Source organism: Staurois parvus, unplaced genomic scaffold (assembly GCF_062004578.1).
Source record: "Staurois parvus isolate SC_StPar_1 unplaced genomic scaffold, SC_StPar_1.0 ptg000223l, whole genome shotgun sequence".
Taxonomy (NCBI): domain Eukaryota; kingdom Metazoa; phylum Chordata; class Amphibia; order Anura; family Ranidae; genus Staurois; species Staurois parvus.
This window is the reverse complement of record NW_028318019.1, coordinates 789598-811742: the sequence shown is the minus strand read 5'-3', so window position 1 is coordinate 811742 and position 22145 is coordinate 789598. Positions and strand designations below refer to the sequence as shown.

At 45.4% G+C, this 22145-nt stretch overlaps 2 protein-coding genes across 3 annotated transcripts in view; both read left to right on the top strand.

Annotated features, from left to right (window-relative positions):
• LOC149460649 (uncharacterized) overlaps nucleotides 1–22145 on the top strand; it is a 60389-nt gene that overhangs the window by 36165 nt on the left and 2079 nt on the right. Inside the window, exon 5 of the mRNA XM_089679412.1 lies at nucleotides 7867–8577. Within this exon, the coding sequence (XP_089535538.1) occupies nucleotides 7867–8577 (711 nt within the window). The remainder of the gene's footprint in view (nucleotides 1–7866; nucleotides 8578–22145) is intronic.
• On the top strand, nucleotides 155–6474 carry LOC149460650 (uncharacterized). 2 transcript variants are annotated; one of them, XM_089679389.1, is made up of 5 exons: nucleotides 155–238; nucleotides 5588–5691; nucleotides 5808–5905; nucleotides 5995–6201; nucleotides 6312–6474. In XM_089679389.1, the coding sequence occupies exons 2-5, from the start codon at nucleotides 5658–5660 to the stop codon at nucleotides 6462–6464; spliced, it is 492 nt and encodes a 163-aa protein (XP_089535515.1). In that variant the 5' UTR covers nucleotides 155–238; nucleotides 5588–5657; the 3' UTR covers nucleotides 6465–6474. The 2 variants fall into 2 exon arrangements, with proteins under 2 accessions (XP_089535515.1, XP_089535516.1); XM_089679390.1 differs by having other exon boundaries at nucleotides 156–238; nucleotides 5591–5691.

Here is a 22145-nt window from a genome sequence, read left to right as displayed (position 1 = left end):
ATCTCTGTAAGGTAGATACAATGCTGGAATGGTTATTAGGGGACATTTCTCGGGGCTGCAGTTCCTCTGAATTCCACAAGATGGTGATCTCATTTCTACTACCCAGACAGGACTTCTCTATGGAATACGGACAGGAAGTGATGTCAGGTACAGACAGGAAGTGATCTGGAATAAAGATAAGACGTTCCCTTTGGTCTGAAGGAGATCGGAGAGGTTGCTGGACGTTGCAGTAGAGGAGGTAATTATTATTATACAGGATTTATGGCACCAACAGTTTGCTCATTGCTTTACAATATAACAGGAGACAATACAGCAACAATACAGATCAATACAAGAGGGATAGGAGGGCCTGATCCTGGGAGCTTACAATCTAAGAGGGAGGGGCTAGTGGTACAAAAGGTAGTAACTGTGGGGGATGGACTGATTGGAAGAGTAGAAGATTCCAGTATTAGCTGAGGGCAGGAGAGGCTTCCCTGAAGAGATAGGTTTTCAGAGATCACCTAAAAGTGAATAGAGTAGGCAATAGTCTGATAAATTGGAGTAGAGAGTTCCAGAGGATGGGGGAAGCTCTGGGGAAGTCCTAGAGATGAACATGGGAGGAGGAGACAAGGGAGCTAGAGAGTAGGAGGTCTTGCGGGGAGCAGAGAGTATGGTTTGGGTGATATTTAGAGACAAGATCGGTGATGTAATTTGGAGCAGAGTTATAAATGGCTTTATATGTTATTGTTAGTGTTTTGAATTTTATCCGTTGGGCAATGGGAAGCCAGTGGAGGGATTGGAAAAGAGGGGTGGAGGACACTGAATGGAGAGCAGTGGAGGGATTGGCAAAGAGGGGTGGAGGACACTGAATGGAGGCCAGTGGAGGGATTGGCAGAGAGGCATGGAGGACACTGAATGGAGAGCAGTGGAGGGATTGGCAGAGAGGGGTGGAGGACACTGAATGGAGGCCAGTGGAGGGATTGGCAGAGAGGGGTGGAGGACACTGAATGGAGAGCAGTGGAGGGATTGGCAGAGAGGGGTGGAGGACACTGAATGGAGAGCAGTGGAGGGATTGGCAGAGAGGGGTGGAGGACACTGAATTGAGGCCAGTGGAGGGATTGGCAGAAAGGGGTAGAGGATACTGAATGGAGGCCCGTGGAGGGATTGGCAGAGAGGGGTAGAGGGCACTGAATTGAGGCCAGTGGAGGAATTGGCAGAAAGGGGTGGAGGACACTGAATGGAGGCCAGTGGATGGATTGACAGAGAGGGGTAGAGGACACTGAGTAGAGGCCAGTGGAGGGATTGGCAGAGAGGGGTGGCAGATACACAACGGTTAGTAAGGTGGATGAGTCTGGTAGCAGCATTCATGATAGAATGAAGAGGGGATAGCCTGCGATGAGGTCGGCCAATGAGGAGGGAGTTACAATAGTCAAGGCGAGATATAACAAGGGAGTGAATAAGTTGCTTAGTGGTTTCCGAGGTTAGGAACGGGCGTATCTTGGAGATGTTGCGGAGGTGAAGTCTGAAAGATTTGGACAGTGATTGGATTTGGGGGTGAAAGGACAGATGGGAGTCTAGGATTACACCTAGTACCCTGGCATGAGGGGAGGGGCTGATGGTTGTATTATTGATCTTGATGGAGAAGTCAGGGGAGGGAGCACGGGCTGGGGGGAATACGAAGAGCTCAGTTTTGGAAAGATTGAGTTTGAGGAAGTGGAGTGATATCCATGCCGATATGTCACTTAGTAGGTTAGTAATGCGAGAGGAGACTGAAGGGGTGAGGTGAGGAGGAGACTGAAGGGGCGAGGTGAGGGGTAGAAAGATAGATTTGTGTGTCATCAGCATAGAGATGGTACTTAAAGCCATGGTAGTTTATCAAGTGACCAAGGGAGGAGGTGTAGATGGAGAAGAGAAGGGGTCCAAGGACAGAGCCTTGAGGGACCCCTACAGAGAGAGGGAGTGAAGAGGAGGAGGCAGAGTTATCGGTAACACTGAAGGAGCGCTGCGATAGGTAGGAGGAGAACCAGGAGAGAGCAGAGTCTTGGAGGCCAAGATAATGTTTTTTGAGGAGGAGGGGGTCAAGTAGTAAGAGTATGGAGTAGTGGCCATTAGCTGGGATGAGTACGAAGTAGTGGCCATTGGTTGGGATGAGTACGGAGTAGTGGCCATCGGCTGGGATGAGTACGGAGTAGTGGCCATCGGCTGGGATGAGTACGGAGTAGTGGCCATCGGCTGGGATGAGTACGGAGTAGTGGCCATCGGTTGGGATCAGTACGGAGTAGTGGTCATCGGTTGGGATGAGTATGGAGTAGTGGCCATTGGTTGGGATGAGTGCGGAGTAGTGGCCATTGGTTGGGATGAGTGCGGAGCAGTGGCCATCGGCTGGGATGAGTGCGGAGCAGTGGCCATCGGCTGGGATGAGTGCGGAGCAGTGGCCATCGGCTGGGATGAGTGCGGAGCAGTGGCCATCGGCTGGGATGAGTGCGGAGCAGTGGCCATCGGCTGGGATGAGTGCGGAGCAGTGGCCATCGGCTGGGATGAGTGCGGAGCAGTGGCCATCGGCTGGGATGAGTGCGGAGCAGTGGCCATCGGCTGGGATGAGTGCGGAGCAGTGGCCATCGGCTGGGATGAGTGCGGAGCAGTGGCCATCGGCTGGGATGAGTGCGGAGCAGTGGCCATCGGCTGGGATGAGTATGGAGTAGTGACCATCGGTTGGGATTGGTGCAGAGTAGTGGCCATTGGTTGGGATCAGTACAGAGCAGTGGCCATTGGTTTTAGCAGAGTGTAGATCATTAGTGAGTTTTAGTAGGACAGTTTCAGTGGAGTGTAGTGAGTGAAAGCCAGACTGTAAAGGGTGAAGAAGGTCATTGTCAGTGAGGTGGGAGCTCAGGTGATTGTAGACTAAGCGTTCTAGAAGTTTAGAGGTAAATGGCAGCAGGGAGATGGGTCTTAAGTTGTTCAGGTTGGTGGGGTCCAGGGAGGGCTTGTTAAGTATGGCAGTGATGTGCGCATGCTTTAGAGGGGAGGGGAAGGCACCAGTAGAGAGGGAAAGATTGAAGATGTGAGTGAGGGAGTATAGGATGGAAGAAGAGGGTGACCGTAGTAGTTGTGAGGGGACAGGATCCAGGGGGCAGGTGGTGAGACGGGCTTCTGAGAAAACCTTAGTGACCTCTTCAGTAGTAGCGAGGTCAGAAGAGGAAAGTGTTGAGGGAGGTTTAGTATAAGGTATGCTAAGTGGGATGGATGTCTGTGCAGTGGTGATGCCCCTACGAATTGCATCAATCTTGTTTTTGAAATGATTTGCAATCTCATGAGCAGTGAGTGAGGTGCTGGGTGGAGGTGGAGAAAGTAGAGAGTTAAAAGTAGAGAAGAGAAAACGAGGACTGGATGACAAGGTATTGATGAGAGTGACAAAGTCGTCTTGTTTGGCAGCATGGAGGGAGGAATTGTATGTGAAGAAAGCAGATTTATATCGGGTGAATGCTTGCTGGGATTTGGTTTTATGCCACAATCACTCCAACAATCACTCCAACAATCATTTCTGGTGTGGTCAGTCTGCCACGGATGTAATGGTCGGGGCCTGATGCTTCGTGTTGTTAGAGGACCAAGTGAGTCTAATGTGGATGATAGTGAACTGTTGTAGACAGCAGTGGCCAGGTCAGGGCAGGACAGGGGAGAGATTCTGTCATAGAGTTGGTCAGTTGCAGAGTGGAAAGGAGCCGGGTTCAAGTTGTGAAGGTTTCTGCAGGTAATTGTTTTCTGCTTGGAGGGATAGGTGTTTGAAGACGAGGAGACTGTGAAGGTGATGAGATTGTGATCAGAGAGAGGAAAGGGGGTGTTTATGAGGTTGTAGGGAGTGCAAAGATGGGAGAAAACAAGGACTAATGTATTCCCATCAGAGTGAGTGGAGGACTGTATACCTTGTGCTAATACAAGAGATGAGGTTATGTTGAAGAGTTGGGATGTAGCCGGGTTGTTGACATTAATAGGGATGGTAAAATCTCTGAGAATGATAGCGGGTAGCTCAGAGGAGAGAAAGTAAGGTAGCCAGGCGGAGAAATCATCAAGAAAGCGGGACACAGGTCCAGGAGGACGATAGATCACTGCAATCCTCAGAGAATGGGAGAAAACAGCCGGATGCAGTGAGTCTGGAAAGAAGAGAAGGATAGAGAGGGAGGGTTAGGGAGGACTTGAAAGGTGCTCAGTGGGGATAGAAGCAAACCAACCCCACCACCTTTCTGACCACTGGGTCTGGGTGAGTGGGTCCAGAGGAGGCCTCCATAGGAAAGTGCTGCGGGGGAAGCAGGTTTCTGTAATTGCTAGTAGGTTAAGGGAGCGGGAGACAAAAAGGTCATGGACAGAGGTGAGATTATTACAGACAGAGTGGGCATTCCAGAGCGCACATGAAAAAGGGGAGGTGGCTTTTGTGAGCATGGGGACTGATATTAAATTGAGGGGATTGCAGCTATTCCTGGATGAAAGAGGATGCCTGGTGTGGGGGTGAAATACTGGAGGACCAGGGTTTGGGGAGATATCCCCAGAGGTTTGGAGAAGGAGGAGGGTGCCTGGTGTGGGGGTGAAATACTGGAGGACCAAGGTTTGGGGAGATATCCCCAGAGGTTAGAAGAAGGAGGATGCCTGGTGTGGGGGTGAGATAGTGGAGGACCAGGGTTTGGGGAGATATCCCCAGAGGTTTGGAGAAGGAGGAGGGTGCCTGGTGTGGGGGTGAAATACTGGAGGACCAAGGTTTGGGGAGATATCCCCAGAGGTTAGAAGAAGGAGGATGCCTGGTGTGGGGGTGAGATAGTGGAGGACCAGGGTTTGGGGAGATATCCCCAGAGGTTAGGAGAAGGAGGGTGAGGAAAGTAACATGGGAGCGGGATGTATATGAGCGCACATGCCTTCCAGTCCTGGTGTTTGGGTCAGCAGGAGAGTGAAGTATCAGCAGGAGGTGATGAGAGCAGTAGTAGGGAGATGGTAGCAGTGAGGGGGAGATGTACAAGTTCTGGGGTGGAGCAGAGGGGTGAGATTTTTGGAACACAGGAAAGTAATATGAAAAGGAGGAGTAGAGGGGACATATTAAAAGGTATATGGAGTGGGACTCAGACTTGTAGGAGATGTTTCCCGGGGTGTTTGCTTGCAGTCTGTCCAGCATGCAGGAGAGTTTCTTGTTGTATCTTCCTGCTGCTTTAGTTCAACTGCTTCTTAGCACTCCATCAACGCAGAACTCACTCAAAAGCAGCCACCCCATCAGTGCCTGTGCCCCCCATCAGTGATCTTTCCCCATCAGTGCCTGTTCCCCCCATCAGTGATCTTCCCCCATCAGTGCCTGTGCCCCCCATCAGTGATCTTCCCCCATCAGCTGATCTAAATTTATAGGGAGATGGCCGAATGAGCACTCATCTCCACCCCAATTAGGAACTGATAAGGATCACATGAATGGGGGGGATGATTCTCAAACAGACCAGATACAGACTACAGTCATAAAACGGTAATAAGATGTTATGTTCTATTTACACCCAGTAACCCCCCGTCATGTCCATCCTCTTCGTCCATAGTCATGTCCGTCCTCTTCCTCCATAATCACCATGATGTCTTTTATCTCCAGCAGATGATACACACATGTTGATGATATACATCAATATTTAGAAGGACACAAGGATCTCTACAAGGACGTCATGATGGACAATCAGCCGCCCCTCACATCACCGGGTAAGAGGAGACTTTATTGTAAAGGAGAGAGCAGTACGGAGGATCCACCTAGATCCCCCATCATCTGATAAACACATAGAAACAATGGATTCAGTCAGTGTGTGTGTTTCCTACAGATGGATCCAGTCATGGGAACCCACCAGAGAGATGTCCCCGTCCTCTGTATTCCCGGGATTCCACACAGGAAGGTCACACCATCCCTCACCATCATCAGGTAGATGAGGAACAATCACTGATAGTATCATTAGGATCTGTACATTATCTGCATTGTTACCATTGATGGCATTTTTATTATATATTCAGAGTGGAAACCTCGGGGATTATAATATTGTTGTTAAGGAAGAATTTAAAGAGGAGGATGAGGAGTATGGAGTGATGGAGGAGTTTTCAGAAGGATACAAGGATATGATGGAGCCACCTAATACCAGGAACCCACCAGAGAGATGTCTCCGTCCTCTGTATTCCCGGGATTCCACACAGGAAGGTCACACCATCCCTCACCATTGCAAGGTTGGTGGGATGGAGAATCTAGAACATGGATTCATAGAGACAATGTGTGGAGTTTTTTTATGTGACCTTATATTTTACAGATGATATTTTCTCTCATTTCCTTGATTTAGAGTGGAGATCCAATCGATATAGAATTTGAGGTGAAAGCAGAAGAAGAAGAGGCGTATGTGAGGGATGATCAGCAGTCTATGGAGGAGGATGGAATAACGGGGACATTTATAGAGGAGGACACTCCTACAGAGATCAGCACAGGTGGGTCATGAACACTAAATCCATTCCTCCACCCATACTGCTCACTGATTGGTCCAGAGTAGGGCGGGGACTGGGTGATATCAGCCTGTAATCCCCTGGTCACTTTCCTGAGCTGTGTTCCCCGTCCTGTATTCCTGGATTTCTCTCGGATAATCTTCCTTCTCTGTGCTGCAGACACAATTTATGTCTCTAGACTGGATTTATGGAGGTTCTGGGGTTCAGCTGGCAGCAAAATGTTCATTTTCACCATAGATGTCTACGAGTCCAGTAAGATCTCTGACAGAACAATTCTCCCAGGGTACCTTCTCTGTTATCTGCTGGCTGTGCCGGGTGGAGGGATATGTCTGTAGTGTCTCAGACCCAAGTCACTGAGTGCAGTCTCAGGAGATGGGAGGCAGCGGTGTGGGATCTCTGCAACTTGTCTACAGTAACCATTTAAGCTTCCACTCATTACTGAATACCAATATTATGAGTCCTGACCCCTGCACTATATACTCTATGTTGTACATTCCATACTCCTGACCCCTGCACTATATACTCTATGTTGTACATTACATACTCCTGACCCCTGCACTATATACTCTATGTTGTACATTACATACTCCTGACCCCTGCACTATATACTCTGTTGTACATTACATACTCCTGACCCCTGCACTATATACTCTATGTTGTACATTACATACTCCTGACCCCTGCACTATATACTCTATGTTGTACATTACATACTCCTGACCCCTGCACTATATACTCTATGTTATACATTACATACTCCTGACCCCTGCACTATATACTCTATGTTGTACATTACATACGCCTGACTTCTGCTCTCCCCCTCCCCCACTGCTATATATACACATAATATGGATTCTCTCTTGTTCCCCCCATTTCCTTCCAGCTGGACATTTTATATCGGATGATGTGATTGGAGCACAGACTTTTACATGGTGATAATAATGTGATAACATCCTCCAACTTTGGACCCTTAAACAGAAAGTGATAATGAGGGAGGAGTCAATACCCCAATGATGGTGGTCTTCAGGATCAGTCCAGTCTTCATCTTGGTTGTTCTCCCCCCATCCTCACTCTCTGACCTCTGGGGGGGCTCAGCCCCGCTGTTCTTCATGACTAAATCATGGACTAAATAAGGAAGTGCAGTAGTTCTTGTGTTGGGAAGATGGCGATGAGTGATAGAGGGGGTGGGGACCCTCGTCCTATAATCCCCTCATCACTGTCCCTCCTATAAAAGACAGTTCTGGTTGTTTCCTCACTCTCTGACTAAGGTCCATGAATAAAGAAATGACCTGGTAGGAGATCAGAGGAGCCATTTTCTAGTTCCCTTGAGGGTGGAATTTTAAGCTCCTCAGAAAGCAAGCTGCCTGATGTGGGCGGAGTCCTGGTTTGGGGGAACCAATCAGCTCCTGTCTAGTAATCCTCTGTCTTTGTATTTTAGTCCATGGCCGGGAGATGAGGAAAACCTCCGAGGATTGTCTCACTTTGTCTCCAGACTGGAAAGTAGAAGATGAGGACATCACACAGTATAGTCCAGGAGAAAACCCGGCTCCCTCCAATGTCCATCCGGCACCACCCAGTGTAGATGGACCATCGGATTCCTTGTATCCTGAGGAACCTCAGACTGTGCGGGACCGGGCCGGCCTTACAACAGGGAAGAGCTTCTCCTGTACTGAGTGTGGGAAGTGGTTCTATTATAAATACCATCTTAATGTGCATAATAGATCTCACACGGGGGAGAAGCCGTATTCCTGTCCTGAGTGCGGGAAATGTTTTTCACAGAAGTCCAATCTTTACAAACATCAGAGATCTCACACAGGGGAGAAGCCATATTCCTGTTCTGAGTGCTGGAAATGTTTTTCAGATAAGTCCAGTCTTTGCACACATCAGAGATCTCACACAGGGGAGAAGCCGTATTCCTGTCCTGAGTGTGGGAAATGTTTTTCACGGAAGTCCAATCTTTACGCACATCAGAGATCTCACACGGGGGAGAAGCCACATTTCTGTCCTAAGTGTGGGAAATGTTTTTTACGGAAGTCGGATCTTTACAGACATCAGAGATCTCAAACAGAGAAAAGCCGTATTCTCGTCCTGAGTGAGGGAAATATTCCTCACTGAAGTCCTGTCTTCCTCTACATCAGGGGTCCCACACAACCCTGGAGGTGTATTAGTGCCTTGAGTGCGGGAAATGTCTTCTAGGTGAATGTTGCTGGACATCCCAGCTCTCATGTGGGGAAGAAGCACACCCTGATATACACCTCAGATATACTCCATGGCTGATCTTCATCATGGAAGAAACAGTCCATAAGGAGATCAGAGGTCCCCAAAGACATGGATGAAGTGTGGGACCGGTTTGACCATTGATAGCAGGAGATGAATAAAAATGGAGTCCTGCCCTATGATTGGCTGAGTACATTTTGTGGTGGGAGATTTCACAAACACTTGGAGGTCAGTTTAAAAATAAATATTTCTACCTCCTGTATACCGGACACTTCCCCCCCCCCCTTCCTGCCCAGGCTGACTGGTAACTATCAGCACTCTCACACTTTGAATGACAATTACACAGTCATGCAACATTGTACCCAAATTATATTTTTGTCATTGTTTTTCACACAAATAGATATTTATTTTGGTGGTATTTAAACACTTTTTACCATTTTTCTTGTTTCTTGTTTTTACAAATAAATCGTCTTTCCTTATAAATGTAGACAAAGGTGTATTCTGCGCCATTTCTTGGGTACAATAACCCCAATCAGTGTCTATGATTCAGTGTGTAGGAGAGTTATAGAGTCTACAAACTATGGGATAGATGTCTGAAAATCCATCATGTCTGATGACGGCAGATCTCATTTCTGAGGATCAAAAACACCAGAACGGTACAAATTGTCAGAACTTTATCTGTGAGGAAATAATCCGTATACAATTCATGGAAACAGGCGGGATCTGGAATGAAGGAGATTCCCTACTAATTCTCACAAAGTAACCGACATCCCAGTTCTGTATTTGTGATAATTGGAAGACAAAATAAAACACAATAATGTGCAAAAATATATATTTATTAATAATATAAATCAGTACAAAATGGGGATGAAATATAATAGGTGATGATAAATAATAAACAATACAAGATAACAGTACAATGATCTAATCCACAATAATGGGGAGAAATACAAGCCAGCAATTACTTCCAAATATTAATGAATTACATCCAACTGTCTGGAAATGTCGTGTAAGAAATCAGTAACTCAGCAACATGTGACAACAGATATACAAATCCCCCCCGTGATCTCTCTACACCCAGATATTCAACGCTCAACGTGTACCTTGCCATGACTTGATCTGGAATCCCATACACAGGCCAATCCAATCCGCTTACAATCTGAGATGAAGATGTAATGTTACATGAAGTAGTCTACCTTGTCATATATATACTGTATACATCCGGATAAACCATTGACTAGAAGCCAGTATCAGCTTCAGGGATATGTAAAATCAATCTTCCCCAGAGGAGTGAAATGATAATTTATACTGCAGGTAAAATGACGTCACATCACCTCCTGTGCTCACCAGAACCGTTATCGGACTAAACAATGTATCTGGAGATATAAGGGGAGTACAAGTTATCTGAGGAAAATGAAAGTTCTAGTTCCCAATATGGACTGTATGGTGTCAGTGATGTCAGCTTTCAGTGCTCACTTCAGGGGGTGTCTGTGTCCGTCTGTTGTCCCTTGTCTCCTGTCTTGTGGGGTCTTGTTTTGTGATGTGTGTCCTCTTCTCTGTCCGTCTCTCACTTTTATCCCTCCAAATAAAACCTAGGCGGGCAAAGCTTATCTCTCCTCACAATGACGTCAGACTAGGTGCTATTTTCTCTACTAATTGATTTCAGGGACCTGAAGGGGGCAGTATAGGATGAGGAATTCTCTGACACGTCTTCTGGAACATGACAAGGGTTGACCTTTAACCTCGGCTGGTAAGGACATGACTACATTAGAGAGAACTGCTTTTCTGCCAGGTTTGGTGTCACACAGACTGGTACCCATGTCACTGCTAATAATGTATTACTGAAAGTGGTTGTAAACCTAAAAAACACAAATCTGTCTAATCCTGCAGTTGGGTAGATTTTACCTTTACTGAGCCATTCAGCTTAGTCTGGTATCTTGAAGCAATCCCTTTCTCCAGACATCCCACCTGATCTTCTGAGCAGAATAAATCTGACACCAGCAGAAATATGGTGTCACCACTCCCCTTCTCCTGTGAGTGACAGGCTGTGCTGAGGATGAGACCAGTATGAGCCTCCATGTAATACACTGCAAGGGGTGGGGGAGGGGGTGTCCTCTCCATGCTGGTCTCTGCCTTCACAAGATCCACAACTCAGCACTCATCAGCACCAGTGATTGTTCTTGAGCCGAGGATGGAGGGGGGTATAACTGGGGGATTGTGTGACATCATATCTCCGCCTACTATTCTCTGGTCCTAAGCCACGCCCACAGACCAGCAGTTTTTGGAGGGCTGAGACAAGCTAAAGGAGCATTTTTCTGCAGTACGCTCACAGCTGTATGGATGTTTACATTAAAATGTATTCATTTATGGCAAAAAGTAAATTTTTTTAAATATTTGGGTTTACAACCACTTTAAGTGATTCTGGAGAAAAAAAATCTAGTAATATATATCAAGTAATGTATTAATTAAGTGATTCTGGAAAAGAAAACAAATCTACCTAAATATCCTACAAAAAGATGAGGTCATTATACTGAGACTTCTTATCTCACGTCTTCTGTAACATAACAACGTTGTCATACAATGAACTCAAACTGATACTTTATAATGTTACAAACATAATATCCCCAATATATCAATATGTATTCATTGTTAAACCATTTCATATAAATATATGTATGTGGAAATGGAATATAGTAATATAAACCTGGATGACATAAGTAAGCAAGCATTCACTTCATGTAATACTAATAATAATACAAGTGACATTTTTGGATCAGATATTCCTGTCACATAATAATAACACCATATACAATGTAAGGTATAATATGCACTCTTTCCAGAGGATCATGGGAAATAATCATTGTGACCAGTTCTTGTGTCCTTTGTTCAATCTAGACATGGACTCATCCATTTATCTTACCACTTGGTGTCATGTCTAGTCTTCATCTTGTAGCCGTCTGATCCCACCATACCTCCCCGCAGATTTATAACCTGGGAACATAAGCTGTAACCACCTTGGAATGCTCTTAGAATCTGTGTTCAGAAACCATGAAATAGAATATACAGAACAAAATGGCTTCCAGCATGTCCATGTAGAGATGATAAGTTCAGCCTTCCTGTTTCATTCTGTGAGCCCAGAACAGTTCCGACAACCTGGTGATCTACGATTGGCTCATAACCCTGTGGGGTGGTAACCTGTAGGCACCTGCTGATCTACGATTGGCTCATATCCCTGTGGGGTGATAACCTGTAGGCACCTGCTGATCTATGATTGGCTCATAACCCTTTGGACTGGTAACCTGTAGGCACCTGATGATCTACGATTGGCTCATATCCCTGTGGGGTGGTAACCTGTAGGCACCTGCTGATCTACTATTGGCTCATATCCCTGTGTATCCTGATCAGATGATGATTGCAGAACTCCCAATGTTGTTCATGTAATGGAGTGCACAGTGTGTTCCATCCAAGAAGGGCAGCAAGGTAGAAGCCGGCAATTACAGGCCAGTGAGTCTAACATCGGTGGTAGTCATGTTAATGGAATCACTCCTGAAAGGAAGGATCATTGATCATCTGGAAACACACAACTTGCTGGATCCAAAGCAGCATGGCTTTACTGGGGGCAGATCATGGCAGACTCATCTGATTGGACTTTTTGACTATATTACCAATGTTTTGGACCAGGGTGGTGCTGTGGACTTAGAATATCTTGATTCCAGCAAGGCATGTGATACAGTTCCACATAATGATCTAATACAGAAGTTGGACAAGCTAGGACTTAGCCCTTGGGGGGTTCAGTGGATGTGCAGTTGGCTAAAGGAGAGATACCAGAGTGTGGTTGTAAATGGGGATCACTCAGAACAGAGAGCAGTCACTAGTGATGTACCCCAAGGTTCTGTACTGGGAGCTGTTCTATGTAATCTATATGTAAGGGATATAAGTAAAGGGTTGTTGGGTAAGGGGATGTCTCTTTGCTGATGACACACAAGGTGTGTAATAAGGAGGATATCCCTGGAGGTGTCTGTAACATGGAACAGGATCTGGCATTGTTGGATGATTGGTCAGAGAAGTGGAAATTTCAGTTCAATGTTTCTAAATGTAACATAATGCACCTAGGGAAAAATAATCCCTTCAGAGAAAACAACATTGGGGGTTATGTTGCTTGACAGCACTTCAGAAGAAAAGGATTTGGGGTACTTATTTAGATCTTTATATCACTAAAGGGGTCACCGGCAGGAGGAAGGAGGTCCCGATTCCCCTATATAGGTCTTTATATCACTAGAGGGGTCACCGGCAGGAGAAAGGAGGTCCCGATTCCTCTATATAGATCTTTATATCACTAGAGGGGTCACCAGCAGGAGGAAGGAGGTCCTGATTTCTCTATATAGATCTTTATATCACTAGAGGGGTCACCGGCAGGAGGAAGGAGGTCCCGATTCCTCTATATAGATCTTTATATCACTAGAGGGGTCACCGTCAGGAGAAAGGAGGTCCTGATTCCTCTATATAGATCTTTATATCACTAGAGGGGTCACCGGCAGGAGGAAGGAGGTCCCGATTCCTCTATATAGATCTTTATATCGCTAGAGGGGTCACCGGCAGGAGGAAGGAGGTCCCGATTCCTCTATATAGATCTTTCTATCACTAGAGGGGTCACCAGCAGGAGGAAGGAGGTCCCGATTCCTCTATATAGATCTATCACTAGAGGGGTCACCAGCAACCTCATGTAGAATACTGTGTCCAGTTCTGGAGACCTCACTTACATAAAGGTATTGATAAGATAGAACGAGTCCAGAGACGGGGAATACAAATAGTGATATCAGGAGAGACTTCTGGAACGTAACATGTCCAGTCTGGAGGAGAGAAGGGAAAGGGGAGACATGACTGAAACCTTTACATACAACAAGGGAGTGAATAAGGTTCAGGAGGGCAGGATTTTCAATATGAAACCAAAATGAAGAACACGAGACATGACCTCCAACTAACTGGAGGAAAGTTCACAACTAATCTTAGAAAGTATTATTTTACTGAAAGAGTAGTTGATGCTTGGTGTAAATTTCCAGTAGAGGTAGTGAGCCAGTGACAAATCACAGAGATCATCACAATAGTACACAATGAATGAAAGCCATTCATTGTGTACAACTGTCATGTGATCACTGTGATTGGTCATAGCAATCACATGGTACTGGGCTGGCCTGGTACAATGATCTGTCATCTAGTGGACACAGCAGGTGACATATCAAGATACAGCAGAGCCACTAGACTTGGAGGACTTCATATGATGTCCACCCAGGATGGGAGAGATCCCGCTCAGCTGTCATTCTGCTATAGGCCTGGTGGGAAGCAGTTCATTACAGGGGACACTGTACAGGTTCTATATGTAGTCTCGGGGGTCCCTGTGGAAGTCCATGTGTGGACATGTCTACCTATGATAAATGACAGGCTAAACCCACCTGGAGACCTGGGGACAATGTACAAGTTCTATATGTAGTCTGGGGGTCCCTGTGGAAGTCCATGTGTGGACATTTCTACCTATGATAAATGACAGACTAAACCCACCTGGAGACTTTCTCCACACCTGGAGTGTGCTGAGTTCTTGGAGAACGTCTACACAGTGTTTCCAGATTGGCTTTATCACCCCAACGAGCTCGCTCCAGTTCATGGATGTCATCATTATGTTTGGAGGATCTCACCAGTCAGGAGCCTTTCCTGTCATCCTACATGTTCCCTTCTGAGGATTGTTCTATCCTTCCAAACAAATGTATGAAATCATGGATGAGTCCTCCTTCTATGTGATCTAGAAGATCTTCAATCACAATGTCTTTATGGATGAAGTGGATGGCCAAGTTTATATATTAGTTATTGCTTTACAGCTTTATTCCCTCCAGGATTCATTCTTTATTTATAGAACCATTCAAGGAAGTGTTCTTACTGTGAGAGATCTCCACCACCATTCCTCTGTGACCATTACATCCTTGTCATTTATGTCTAACATCTTCATTATCAGTGGATTGAGATATATTTTTATGCTTTAGGATGTATTTTTTTACCCAAAAAGATCTGTTTTGGAGGTTTCTATTTTATTATGTATTTTGTTTTTATCTTGTGTTCTGTGTCTTTAAGACTTTTCTATCTGTAGTAAAATATATTATATAAACAGTTGGTTGCATAAGAGTTAGGTTTATTGTTTCTTACTTTTTTTAGTTCTTTTTGATCTTCCCTGGTATCTCTGTAAGGTAGATACAATGCTGGAATGGTTATTAGGGGATGTTTCTCGGGGCTGCAGTTCCTATGAAATCCACAAGATGGTGATCTCATTTCTCCTCAGACAGGAAGTCTCCATGGAATACAGACAGGAAGTGATGTCAGGTACAGGCAGGACATTCCCAGAGGTGAGTTGGGAGGAAGCAGATCGGAGACATTTGTGGAAGTGGCAGCAGAGGAGGTAATAAGTTGTTATTTCCTATTTACACCCAGTAACCCCCCATCATGTCCGTCCTCTTCCTCCATAGTCACGTCCGTCCTCTTCCTCCATAGTCACGTCCGTCCTCTTCCTCCATAGTCACGTCCGTCCTCTTCCTCCATAGTCACGTCCGTCCTCTTCCTCCATTGTCATGTCCGTCCTCTCCCTCCATAGTCACGTCCGTCCTCTTCCTCCATAGTCAGGTCCGTCCTCTTCCTCCATAGTCAGGTCCGTCCTCTTCCTCCACAGTCACGTCCGTCCTCTTCCTCCATAGTCACGTCCGTCCTCTTCCTCCATAGTCACGTCCGTCCTCTTCCTCCATAGTCATGTCCGTCCTCTTCCTCCATAGTCATGTCCGTCCTCTTCCTCCATAGTCACTGTGACGTCTTTTATCTCCAGCAGATGATGATACACACATATATAGTGTGGGAACCCAGATGAACCCCTTCAGGGGCAGAACATTCCCCCACTTCCGGGGCCGGAACATTCTCCTCATTGTGGAGATAAATTCTAGTAATATGGTCCTCTAAACAAACAGCACTAACAATAAATAGACAAGACAAGGACCATCCTGACCATACATGGCCTACAAAGGGCAATGATGACACTACACAGGCAGCCAATGGGCAATCATTACACTATGCAGCCAACACAATGATGGAGTGCCGGGGTCAGGAGTATGGAGCATAGAGCCCCTTACATTGCTGTATTTACTTTCCAGACCTCCTTACAGAACTCCTATCAGGAAAGGAAGACAACCTTCACCTTCTTACCATCTCATTATTTTCCAGTATACCAAGTGGAATGAAGGAGGGCGGTCTTTCCCCCCTTGGTGGGTACTTATTCTTAGAGGAGGTCTGTTGGTGCATTATCAACTAAAAGGTAGTCAGGGGTCAGTGCTATACATCTTTAGGAGACATTCCAATAGCTTCCTGTTATGCAGGCTCTGGCAGTGCCCGGAGCTGGAATTCAGAGTCTCAGGAAGCCACCACCACTCTGTACAATGTCCTGGATACTACAGTATACTTGGCAATGAAGAGAACTAACCCCTCTCTTATGTTGTTCTCCTCCTACCCACGATGGGCTGTCATTGGAGGGAAGAGAACAGACTCCTCCCCCTCTATTACACCATTAGCATCCTCCTGCTATCCAATCCAATCTCTTCTCTTATTGCAGAGAGTGACAGTGACATCACTCCTGTCAGTCAGCAGGCTGCTAGAGATTGGAGCCTTGCAGTCAAAGTTCTGGCTATTAAAGTCAGCAACTCTGGCCAAAAGTCATCAAGTTCCCCTTCCTGGACATCATGATGAGCCGACATTGACCTCACAGCACTGCCTCAGAGCAAACAAGTCATAGGAAGGATCAGATTTATCATTCCTTGTCTGCAGATCTAATACTCATCAAAACCAGTTCAGAGACCAAACAAACCCAACAGAGAAAAGGGGATTTCTGATCTGGAAGGTCAAGATAGTGCCAGGACCTCCAAGATGTAGCAAATACTAAACAGTTCAGATTAAATGTCTTTCCATGGGGGAAGTAGTTCTTCAATGTCCAGCAACCCTCCTATTCCCCCCTCACATCCACATCCTATTATTGTGTGACCAATACCATCCAAATCATTCTTACTTTCATTTCCCAAAGTTATCCGTCTACAAGGAGACCTGTATAGATCACATGATGGCACCAATGAGGATGGAGGAGGACCGGAGTCACATGACTGAGAAGATACTAAACCTCACCCTGGAGATCATCTACCTGCTGACCGGAGAGGTGAGGAGGATTCTGGGAGGTCACATGACATCACTCTCATCTCTATTAATAAAACACAGACCAGACCGGAGAGGTGAGGAGGATTCTGGGAGGTCACATGACATCACTCTTATCTCTATTAATAACACAGACCTGACCGGAGAGGTGAGGAGGATTCTGGGAGGTCACATGACATCACTCTTATCTCTATTAATAAACACAGACCTGACCGGAGAGGTGAGGAGGATTCTGGGAATCTAACATGATATTCCTATTGGTTCCTCAATACAGAGATTTCCTCTTCTGAAGTCAGGTGATCATATGACCATCACAGTGCCTCCATGTGACTCCCTAAACCCTGAGAGACACAACATGCAGAAGATTCTAGAAGTCACCAAGAAGATGATGGAGCTGCTGACAGGAGAGGTGAGCGGTGCCGGGAATTCTGGGACATTCTCCAGTAACAGACAAGGGATGTGTCTGGATGGTGACTGTATCATTGTGTGTGTCAGGTTCCTATAAGGTGTCAGGGTGTCACTGTCTATTTCTCCATGGAGGAGTGGGAGTATTTAGAAGGACACAAGGATCTCTACAAGGACGTCATGATGGACAATCAGCCGCCCCTCACATCACCGGGTAAGAGGAGACTTTATTGTAAAGGAGAGAGCAGTACGGAGGATCCACCTAGATCCCCCATCATCTGATAAACACATAGAAACAATGGATTCAGTCAGTGTGTGTGTTTCCTACAGATGGATCCAGTCATGGGAACCCACCAGAGAGATGTCCCCGTCCTCTGTATTCCCGGGATTCCACACAGGAAGGTCACACCATCCCTCACCATCATCAGGTAGATGATGACAATTATTGGTAGTTGTGATTTATACACAGCATGTTTGTTACAATGAATGTTTTATTATATCTTTCAGAGTGGAATCCTCGGGGATGAGAATATTGATGTTAAAGAAGAGTATAAAGAGGAGGATGAGGAGTATGGAGTGATGGAGGAGTTTTCAGAAGGACACAAGGATATGATGGAGCCACCTAATACCAGGAACCCACCAGAGAGATGTCCCCGTCCTCTGTATTCCCGGGATTCCACACAGGAAGGTCACACCATCCCTCACCATTGCAAGGTTGGTGGGATGGAGCATCTAGAACATGGACTTGTAGAGAAGATGTGTAGATTTTTTATGTGATATTCTCTCTAATTTCCTTGATTTAGAGTGGAGATCCAATCGATATAGAATTTGAGGTGAAAGCAGAAGAAGAAGAGGCGTATGTGAGGGATGATCAGCAGTCTATGGAGGAGGATGGAATAACGGGGACATTTATAGAGGAGGACACTCCTACAGAGATCAGCACAGGTGGGTCATGAACACTAAATCCATTCCTCCACCCATACTGCTCACTGATTGGTCCAGAGTAGGGCGGGGACTGGGTGATATCAGCCTGTAATCCCCTGGTCACTTTCCTGAGCTGTGTTCCCCGTCCTGTATTCCTGGATTTCTCTGGGATAATCTTCCTTCTCTGTGCTGCAGACACAATTTATGTCTCTAGACTGGATTTATGGAGGTTCTGGGGTTCAGCTGGCAGCAAAATGTTGATTTTTCCTATAAGCATTGCATAATGTAGCACCCAGGACATGTGACTGGGGTCTCCTGCCTTGTGCCTGACTCTTCCAGGGGACCTTCTCTGTTATCTGCTGGCTGTGGAGGGATATGTCTGTAGTGTCTAAGACCCAAGTCACTGAGTGCAGTCTCAGGAGATGGGAGGCAAGCCACTCTTTAAGGACCTTTAATTACTGAATAAGAATATGAGTCCTGACCCCTGCACTATATACTCTATGTTGTACATTACATACTCCTGACCCCTGCACTATATACTCTATGTTGTACATTACATACTCCTGACCCCTGCACTATATACTCTATGTTGTACATTACATACTCCTGACCCCTGCACTATATACTCTATGTTGTACATTACATACTCCTGACCCCTGCACTATATATTCTACAGTGGATATACAAAGTCTACACACCCCTGTTAAAATGTCAGGTTTCTGTGATGTAAACAAAGAGACAAAGATAACAAATTTCAGAACCTTTCCACCTTTAATGTGATCTATAAACTGTACAACTCAATTGAAAAACAAACTGAAATCTTTTAGAGGGGAAGTCAACAAAAAATACTAAAATAATGTAATTGCATAAGTGTGCACACCCTCTTATAACTGGGGTTGTAGCTGTGTTCAGAATGAAGCAATCACAATCATGTTACATAGGAGTCAGTACACACCCGCCATCATATAAAGTGCCTCTGATTAACCCCAAATAAAGTTCAGCTGTTCTAGCCGGTCTTTCCTGACATTTTCTTAGTCACATCCTATAGCAAAAGCCATGATATGCAGAGAGCTTCCAAAGCATCAGAGGGATCTCATTGTTAAAATGTATCAGTCAGGAGAAGGTTACAAAAGAATTCCCAAGGCATTAAATATACCATGAAACACAGGGAAGACAGTCATCATCAAGTGGAGAGAATATGGTGCAACAGTGACCTCACCAACAGTGACATCGCCAACAGTGACATCACCAACAGTGACATCACCAACAGTGACATCACCGAGAACTGGACGTCCCTCCAAAATGGATGAAAAGACGAGAAGAAAACTGGTCTGGGAGGCGGCCAAGAGGCCTACAGCAACATGAAAGGAGCTGCAGGAATATGTGGCAAGTCCTGGCTGTGTGGTCCATGTGACAACAATCTCCGTGTTCTTCATATGTCTGGTCTATGGGGTAGAGTGGAAGATGGAAGCCTTTTCTTAGGAAGAAAACCATCCAAGCCCGGCTACATTCTACAAAAACACATCTGAAGTCTCCCAGAAGCATGTGGAGAGATGTGTTCTGGTCTGATGACACCAAGGTTGGACTCTTTGGCCTTAATTCCAAAAGATATGTTTGGCACAAAAACAACACTGCACACCACCAGAAGAACACCATACCCACTGTGAAGCATGGTGGTGGCAGCATCATGCTTTGGGGCTGTTTTTCTTCAGCTGGAACTGGGGCCTTAGTCAAGGTAGAGGGAATTATGAACAGTTCCAAATACCAGTCAATATCGGCACAAAATCTTCCGGCTTCTGCTAGAAAGCTGAACAAAGAGGAGCTTCACCTTTCAGCATGACAACCACCCAAAGCATCCATCCAAATCCACAAAGGAACGGCTTCACCAGAAGAAGATGGAAGATTTGGAATGGCCCAGCCAGAGCCCAGACCTGAATCCGATGGACAATCTGTGGGGTGATCAGAAGAGGGCTGTGCGCAGGAGATGACACGCAATCTGACAGATTTGGAGTGTTTCAGCAAGGAAGAGCGGGCAAATATTGCCAAGTCAGGATGTGCGGTGCTGATAGACTCCTCCCCAAAAAGACTGAGTGCTGGAATCACATCAAAAGGGGCTTCAACAAAGGATTAGTGTAAGGGTGTGTACACTTATGCAACCAGATTATTTATTTTTTTATTTTTACTTCCCCCCACCTAAAATATTTCAGTTTGTTGTACAGTTTATGGGTCACATTAAAGGTGGAAAAAGTTCTGAAATTATTTTTATTTGTCTAATTTTTTTTACATCAAAGAAACATGACATTTTAACAGGGGTGTGCAGACTTTTTATATCCACTGTATATTGTACATACTCCTGACCCCTGCACTATATACTCTATGTTGTACATTACATACTCCTGACCCCTGCACTATATACTCTATGTTGTACATTACATACTCCTGACCCCTGCACTATATACTCTATGTTGTACATTACATACTCCTGACCCCTGCACTATATACTCTATGTTGTACATTACATACTCCTGACCCCTGCACTATATACTCTGTTGTACATTACATAATCCCGACCCCTGCACTATATACTCTGTTGTACATTACATAATCCCGACCCCTGCACTATATACTCTGTTGTACTTTACATACTCCTTACCCCTCCACTATATACTCTGTTGTACATTACATAGTCCTGACCCCTGCACTATATACTCTATGTTGTACATTACATAGTCCTGACCCCTGCACTATATACTCTATGTTGTACATTATATACTCCTGACCCCTGCACTATATACTCTGTTGTACATTACATACTCCTGACCCCTGCACTATATACTCTATGTTGTACATTACATTCTCCTGACCCCTGCACTATATACTCTATGTTGTACATTACATACTCCTGACCCCTGCACTATATACTCTGTTGTACATTACATACTCCTGACCCCTGCACTATATACTCTGTGTTGTACATTACATACTCCTGACCCTGCACTATATACTCTGTGTTGTACATTACATCCTCCTGACCCCTGCACTATATACTCTATGTTGTACATTACATACTCCTGACCCCTGCAGTATATACTCTATGTTGTACATTACATACTCCTGACCCCTGCACTATATACTCTATGTTGTACATTACATACTCCTGACCCCTGCACTATATACTCTATGTTGTACATTGCATAGTCCTGACCCCTGCACTATATACTCTATGTTGTACATTACATACTCCTGACCCCTGCACTATATACTCTATGTTGTACATTACATACTCCTGACCCCTGCACTATATACTGTATGTTGTACATTATATACTCCTGACCCCTGCACTATATATTCTATGTTGTACATTACATACTCCTGACTTCTGCTCTCCCCCTCCCCCCACTGCTATATATACACATAATATGGATTCTCTTATTACACCCATTTCCTCCCAGCTGGACATTTTATATCGGATGATGTGATTGGAGCACAGACTTTTACATGGTGATAATAATGTGATAACATCCTCCAACTTTGGACCCTATAACAGAAAGTGATAATGAGGGAGGAGTCAATACCCCAATGATGGTGGTTTTCAGGATCAGTCCAGTCTTCATCTTGGTTGTTCTCCCCCCATCCTCACTCTCTGACCTCTGGTGGGGCTCAGCCCCGCTGTTCTTCATGACTAAATCATGGACTAAATAAGGATGTGCAGTACTTCTTGTGTTGGGAAGATGGCGATGAGTGATAGAGGGGGTGGGGACCCCCGTCCTATAATCCCCTCATCACTGTCCCTCCTATAAAAGACAGTTCTGGTTGTTTCCTCACTCTCTGACTAAGGTCCATGAATAAAGAAATGACCTGGTAGGAGATCAGAGGAGCCATTTCCTAGTTCCCTTGAGGGTGGA